Consider the following 7,565-nt stretch of genomic DNA (forward strand, 5'->3'; position numbering starts at 1 on the left):
GAGAGAAACTGTTGAAGTGTAAAACTGTCAACTGCATGGTGTAAGTGGTTTGCCAACATGGCGTGACATATCACAGAGCATTACCTCTAATTTTGGGGTGTTTTTCAGCCCAAGGACAGAGAATGGTGGATAGAGAAACATGGCAGGGACCCCCTAGATTTTGTTGTTGTTACAAATTTGGTGTTGCATTTTAAACACACTCTATAATAACATATTTATAATGGGTTATTAATGTATTTACATACTCAGGTATGATGCTATGGTTCCTGTGTGTTTTAATTGTGTGTGTGCGTGTGCGTGCGTGCAGTATATACATACACACACATTTAATTTAACATGAAGTCATTGAAAATGAAAACAGTGCTTTAAAAAGGTACTTGCAAGTCCTTGAATTTTATTTTGTAATTCCACAATGAACCCTGAATAATGACATACTGCGTAATACCAAGCACTACTGCTAATCCAAGGAAAGTGGACAAAAAGTGATTTAAAAAAAAAAATATATATATATAAAAATAAAAAACAAACAATATTTGTATATGTTTTATATTTGATCTGTCATAAGGATCCTTCTATGGACATGGAGCGTTCAGCACCGAGGGACGGCAGACACGGCCGCAGGTCAGGCTCGAGGTAAGCGTCTCCTACAGAACGAATCAAAACAAGAGGCGGAGGCGGACAGCCGGCGAGCGCCTTCATTTTTTGATGACATGGAGTCGCCCCCGCCCCTCTCCCCGCAGGTCCCCAAAGAGACGGCGGTCGCGCTCCAACTCGCGCACGCGGCGGTCCCGGCACCGCCGCTCCAGGTCGCGCTCCAGGGACCGCCGGCACCGCTCGCAGGAGCGCAGGGAGCGGGAGAAGGAGAGGGAGCGGCGGCAGAAAGGCCTCCCGCCGCCCAAGGCTGATACACTCAGCGGTGAGTGGTGCGCTGCTGAGGGCCCCGTGCCACCTCACCGCCTCATTCACTCTTAGGTTTTTATTATTACAATTCCCACGACTCCCTCCCTTCCTTCCTGATCTGATTTTAATATTTAAATGGGGTTCCAACCAGGTCCGTGAGGTGCTTGAATTTTTGTCCTTGGATAATTAAGTACTGGAATGCCTTGAAAATAGCCCCCACCCCCCATTTGTGCTGAAGTGCTTGACAAGTCCTAGGAAAACTACTGGATCATTGAAAAGCGTAGTTTTGTTATTATATTGTAACATAATGTAAAAGAAATTCAGAATAACTTTTTGCTATTACTGACATAATAGTAGATGACAATGAGATTAATAATACATATATACAGTATTTAATTAATAATACATATATATTTAATAGATATACTAATATAAATAATAGACAGTGAGACTAGGATTATATTTTATTGTAATCATTAAAGATCATTGGTGATATTTGTTTTGAGTGAAGTCATTTAGAATGGGGAAAAAATAGTGCTTTCAAAAAAGTACCTGGAAGTCCTTGAATTTCATTTTGCGATGCTAGAAATGAACCCCGTTTTAAACGTATAATTAATGTTAACCTTTGGTTCCTCCTGTGTCTCAGTTTGCAGCACAACCCTCTGGGTGGGGCAGCTGGACAAGAGAACACAGCAGCAGGACGTGGCCTGTCTCCTGGAGGAGTTGGGTCAGATCGACTCCATCAATGTGAGTTGAACCGCGCTGATCTGCATCCCGCGTTGATATCCCAGGAGGGCTGGGGGAGGGCATAGGGGACATGTCCCCTGTGGTTTTTCAGAAGGCAGTTATTGGCGCCTTCTACTTTTTACACTCCGCAAATTAACATTATATAAAAAAGAAATGGAGAAACTGCACGCACTAGGACCACGCAGAAACAGCGCCCGTTCAAGCTCCCCCCAGCCCCCCCACCCCCCCCTTCAACTCCCCCTTCCAACTGCCAATGCTGCTATTTTTAATTTTTAAATATTTTAATATTTGTTTCACATTACAATGTCTGAATATTCTTAAGAGTCAAAAGTTGATTGCTATTTGAATGGGTGTACTTGCATTATTATATTGCCATTATATCAGTGGCAAAAAAAAAGGTCTTAAAATGACAATAATATCCCTAATTTCTATTACTTCGGGGGCAATATGTCGTCCAACAAAAGCAGTTGTGGTGACAAGGCCTAACCACGTTCCTCTCCTCTTTAGATGATACCGCCGCGCGGTTGTGCCTATATAGTCATGGTGCACAGGCTGGACGCCTTCAGGGCCCTGCAGAAGCTCAGCAGAGGCACCTACAAAGTCAACCAGAAAGCCATCAAGGTGAGGGAGGAGACCGCGCCATGCCGGGGGCGTTGCCAGCGTGAGCCCCGTTGCCCGAGCATTGATGGTCTTGTTTTTTTGTTTGTTGTTCCCCCCACCCCCACAGATTGCGTGGGCTTTAAACAAAGGCATAAAGGCAGAGTTTAAGCAGTACTGGGATGTGGAGTTGGGAGTGACGTACATACCCTGGTCCAAGATCAAAGAGGACCAGCTGGAAGAACTTCAAGAAGGAGGAATGCTGGACGCGGACACATTATCACCGGGTCGGTAGAGATGTAATTTCAGTCGGTTGTGCCTTTTTATCTGTTGGGGTGGCACCGGGCAAATGTTAACGTAGCCTCAAGTTAGACCTGAGCTAATAACGATTAAAACCGCGAAACCTCAATTTTAGAAGTAACGTCCTTTGGACTCGTGTTTTTATTTGGCCTGCCGCTAATGCAAAAGTGCGTTCAGATTACTCTTACTGTTCTTTTTTTATTTTATTTTTATTCGGCACTTGTCTCAGAAATTTGGGGGTTAACTTGAGTGTTTGTTTTGGTGTCCCAGAGTGGCGAGGAGTGAAGAGCAGCCTGGAGCCGCCGGAGGAGATGTCTCACAACGGCCGCTCGGAGACCTCGCAGCCGGAAGAGCTGCCGGGTTTACCTGTGGCCCCTGGGCCTCCTCCCCCGGCGCAGGTCAGGAAAGCTTCCCGTCTGCGGCGTGTTGTGCGGCTGTCAACCAGGGCCAGACCATACGACCCAAACAAACGGATGTAAAAATAATTGCCCAAGCACAACAAGTCAATGTAAACTTCTTTCCAGGGCTCTTCAGCGTCGCAGCCGATGGTCGGTGTCGGTTCCTTGCAGCCGCCGGTCTTCCCCGGTCCAATGGGCATGCCTCCACCTTCTTTTCTTCCAGGCATCCCCCCTCCCCCCTTCTTGAGACCCGGCTTTAACCCCATGCAGATGCCAGCAGGTGATACCTTCTTGCTGTCTGGTATCCTTAAAGGAGAACTCTCCAACTCTTTTTTTTTTTTATTTTTTTTTTTTTTTTTTTGTTTTGTGTGCAATTTATTTTTTTACAGAGCAACTGCGACCTTGATTGTCCCCTTTGCGCGACACTGGGTTGAGGCTGTTCTGTGCCCATGTGTCGTTTCCTTGATGATTAAAAAAAAAAAAAAACATGGTCTGGTTACCGAAGAGTCACACAATCAATCAGTCGCACAATTTTTTTGTTTTTTGTTTTTTTTATAACCTCCATTAAAAAATATTTTTAAGGAAAACTACAAAAATGTCGAGTAAAGCCGTGGGTTTGGTGCTGGGCATTTGGACAGATACTGATCGGAAGCTATGATAAAAATATAAAGCTTATTGAGCTGTGACAATTTAAAGGAAAGTATTGAAATAAATGTGTTTCCTCGATTGATTTAGGGTCATTATTAAGTCCACTTGTCGTTCCTCTGCAGGCCACCCCGGAGGTGGGCCACCAGGAGGTCCCCCCGGAAACATCCAGCCCCCACCAGGCGGGCTGCTTGGGGCGCGGCCCGGCATAATTCCCCTCCAGCGCCCTCCGGTTCTCCCACCTCCACACATGCAGCGCTTCCCGCCTCCTCACGGCCCGCGGCCCCCTCACCCCAACATGCCCCCCATGCTGCCCCAGATGCTGCACAGGGGACCGCAGCCTCCCATGATGCACCACGAGCTGCCTCCGGGAGGCTTCGGGATGCCCCCGCCCCACGCCATGAGGGGTCCGTTCCCTCCCCATGGCCCTCCTCCTCCTGGCCCCCCTCCCCCATTCATCAGACCGTGCGGTCCTCGGGGACTGGATGCGCCAGGGGGTCCTCGGGGACTGGATGTACCAGGGGGTCCTCGGGGACTGGATGTACCAGGGGGTCCTCGGGGACTGGATGTACCAGGGGGTCCTCGGGGACTGGATGTGCCAGGAGGTCCTCGGGGACTCGATGTGCCAGGGGGTCCCCGGGCACTCGACGGACCAGGGGGTCCCCGGGCACTTGACGGACCTGGGGGTCCTCGGGCACACGACGGACCTGGGGTTCCTCGGGGACTCGACGGACCTGGGGTTCCTCGGGGACTCGACGGACCTGGGGTTCCTCGGGGACTCGACGGACCTGGGGTTCCTCGGGGACTCGACGGACCTGGGGTTCCTCGGGGACTCGACGGACCTGGGGTTCCTCGGGGACTCGACGGACCTGGGGTTCCTCGGGGACTCGACGGACCTGGGGTTCCTCGGGGACTCGACGGACCTGGGGTTCCTCGGGGACTCGATGCACCAGGGGGTCCTCGGGCACTGGACGGACCAGAGGAGAACGATGGCAGGCTGTTCCGGGGCGACCGACCCGGCTTTAGGGAACGGGAGACTGAGCGAGACTGGAACCGGGAGAGAGAGAGGGATCGAGGGTTCGGAGGAGGGAGGCGTCCCTTTGGTGACGTAGCGAGAGGAGGAGGCGGCGACGGTGATGACAGAGTGGACGGACGGGAGAGGCTCGGGGGCTGGCAAGAGGATGGAGACGGCCACCGCGGGACAAGCTGGGACCGGGATCGGGAGAGACGGGACTGGAGGGAGAGGAAAGGCAGCCCGGAGGGCGACCGAGACCGGGGCGGGAGGTCCGAGGAAGGGGGCGAGCGTGATCGGGGCAGGGGGGACGGCGGAGAGAGGGGCCGAAGCAGGGGTGAGGGCGGAGAGAGGGAACGAGGGAGGGGGGAGGAAGGGGGAAGGGCCGAAAGAGTGAGGGCGACAGACGGCAAGGACGGCGACCGGCCAAGGCGGCGGGAGCGGAGCACCCGGTGGGATAGGGACAACCGACTGGCAGAGTTGGAAAGCATGGAGCGTTTCCGGAACGCTGACAGCGTGGAGCTGCCGTCCGTCGTCGCCCCCGTCGCCCCCGTCCCCGTCACCCCCACCCCCGTCACGCCCGCCCCCGTCGCCAGGGAGCGCTGCGCGGAGTCCACCACAGAACCTTCGAAGCAAAAGGCAGAATCGGCGAGTTCGGCTTCTGCTGCTCCTCTTGAAGCGGAGCCAGTGACCTCTGACCCTCCGGCCCCAACTCAAAGTGACATCACAGCGACCACACAGGGGGCCGAGTCATAGACGGAATCACGGAACACCCTGTCTGCCAGGGTCTAGTGCAACCACAGATGTGAGATGTATATTGGGGATGATTAGTAGGCGGTAGTTTGGGAGACTCACACTCCATATGTAGTAAGGTGGCTCATCTGGCCAGTAGATATGCACATTTCTGGAAAGCATCACACCCCAGGACGATCGGCTTGCAGAAAAAAGCTTTTAATTCACCATTAACTATTTGAGATTCGGCATTGGGTCTGACATTTTATCAACAAATAATGATATACAAATTGGAGTCGTGCCCCTGCTACGGAGACTGGAATCAATTTCCTCCTTTTCATTTGCAAATGAGTAAGAGCAGTGAGTGGAGTGCATGCATGTCGTTTGGTGCGAAAAATTTCAACAATATGACATAACTATTATTAGCAAAACTAGACTAAAACCCTATTGTTTACTAAATGTCCAAAGCCACAGGCCAACAGGCGCCCCCTTGTGGGCCGAGGGCTTCTCCCCATAGAAATGAATGTGCTTCTTTTTGCCGAAAATGTGGACAAATGAATTGGAAGACTTGAGACGTATTACAAAAAATTGTCACACGAGGCATCCCACAAATGACGGTTTCCTTATATGGTCATGATCTAGGGTGGGAAGTGGGACGATACCGCGATTACGGTATGAAGTTTCTATTATAGTTTCCATTTATAGGCCAATTACAATTGGGTACCACATCTTTTAATAACGTCAATCCTTAATGTCAATAATGAAGTCTTAAATTGTGATTTTTGTTCTTGAGCAATTTTTAACAATCAAGACGAATGATGCCGAATTCAAAGACTCCGCACCCTCAGTTTAATGTATAGATATCTCTCCCGAGTTAGGAACATGGAGTCACTTGTCACGATCCTCGGCTAAGACACGTCCAAGGCGGCCGGTGGAAGAAAGACTAGATTGTGCCTACGATTGTCTCGTTTCACGTCTCCGGTGAAATTTAAGACTAATTTAACATGCAATTTTTGTCCACGTCCTTGCTCGGGATTTTAACTCTCCAGTCACACCTGGCAACCCTGACGACTGGTAAAAGTGTAGTGTGTATTTCACAAAAAGAAGAAAAGGAGGAAAAAAAACAACAGCGCATACTGTAACCGGGCAGAATTCAAACTAAAAGTCCAATAGCCGATGCTGGATTCCTCCAAGCCTCACACTGATGTGTGCGCACGGTCTTAACAAACCAAGTGCAAATCTAAGTGTTACTTTAAAACACTCCTGTGTGTGTGTATATATGCTTTTATCTAAAACCTTAAGTCGTAATGATCATGTCTGTTTTATATCCCCCTTATAAAGAAGCCACAAAATGACATGGAAGGAACAAAAACCAGGCCCTTTGCTTTAATGTTTTTGTTTGAAAGGTGGGAGATTCTTTATGATTTGTTAAAAAATGCGAAGGACATGGATGTGAAAGCTACAATATTTCAGCTATAGGAAATTGTTTTAATAAACTATTTTTCTACCAATTATTTTTATGCCCAATTGCTTTGTGTATTTATATTTTGAGCTCTGTCTTTTAGTGGCCAATCTGAGATTCCTTGCAACAATGTTGATTATGTGAGTCTAAAACAGCCTAACTTATGCAGATATTGTACAATTAAGACCGCTAAAAAGAAGGTAATTGACAAAATGCTTTTGGATTTCTGAACTCGTGTCCTGCAAACAAATACAATATGCACTTTCTAATGATATTGAATACTGCTGCATCATTGTATTGGCTCTATAGAGAATGGGTCAGAAGTATAGTTTACCTATAACTTATATTTATTATCTCAACATAAATTAATGTGTTTAACATCGGTTCACAAGTTACATATTTAAAGCAAATAAAATATTCTGATTGCTCGTACACTTACGAGGAATTTCATTCTGCGCACTGCGCCACAGTGCAGACCATAAGAATCAACCTCTCGACTCTTATAAAAAGCTTAAGTCTGAAAAAAGACAAAATAGGGTAGAAATTAAAATGTAAAACATACACATATGGTCAAAAATACAAGTTAGAGTCATTACATTTCAAGTATTTCAGGATGTCTCCTATCAATTGAAAGTATAAGAATGCATCTACAGTATGAAAAAGGGCCCTGAAAACATGACTTGGGGAAAAAGATAAGTGTTCCTGTGGCTCAATATGCCCCAGGTTCGGGGTAAGTTGACCCGAGTCAGTGGGTAAATCAATCATCTGATTA

General features: G+C 48.3%; 1 protein-coding gene across 1 annotated transcript in view; it reads left to right on the top strand.

Moving 5' to 3' along the window:
- Window positions 1-6,843, top strand: part of scaf4a (SR-related CTD-associated factor 4a) — a 12,782-nt gene extending 5,939 nt beyond the window's left edge. The window contains exons 11-19 of the mRNA XM_080014287.1: window positions 566-633; window positions 741-916; window positions 1,547-1,647; window positions 2,155-2,268; window positions 2,375-2,531; window positions 2,815-2,942; window positions 3,069-3,222; window positions 3,713-4,057; window positions 4,541-6,843. Coding sequence (XP_079870413.1) covers window positions 566-633; window positions 741-916; window positions 1,547-1,647; window positions 2,155-2,268; window positions 2,375-2,531; window positions 2,815-2,942; window positions 3,069-3,222; window positions 3,713-4,057; window positions 4,541-5,355 — 2,058 coding nt within the window. The 3' untranslated portion in view covers window positions 5,356-6,843. The remainder of the gene's footprint in view (window positions 1-565; window positions 634-740; window positions 917-1,546; window positions 1,648-2,154; window positions 2,269-2,374; window positions 2,532-2,814; window positions 2,943-3,068; window positions 3,223-3,712; window positions 4,058-4,540) is intronic.
- Window positions 6,844-7,565: the final 722 nt, after the last annotated feature.

Source organism: Zeus faber, assembly GCF_960531495.2.
Source record: "Zeus faber genome assembly, chromosome: 14".
In the NCBI taxonomy this organism is placed as follows: domain Eukaryota; kingdom Metazoa; phylum Chordata; class Actinopteri; order Zeiformes; family Zeidae; genus Zeus; species Zeus faber.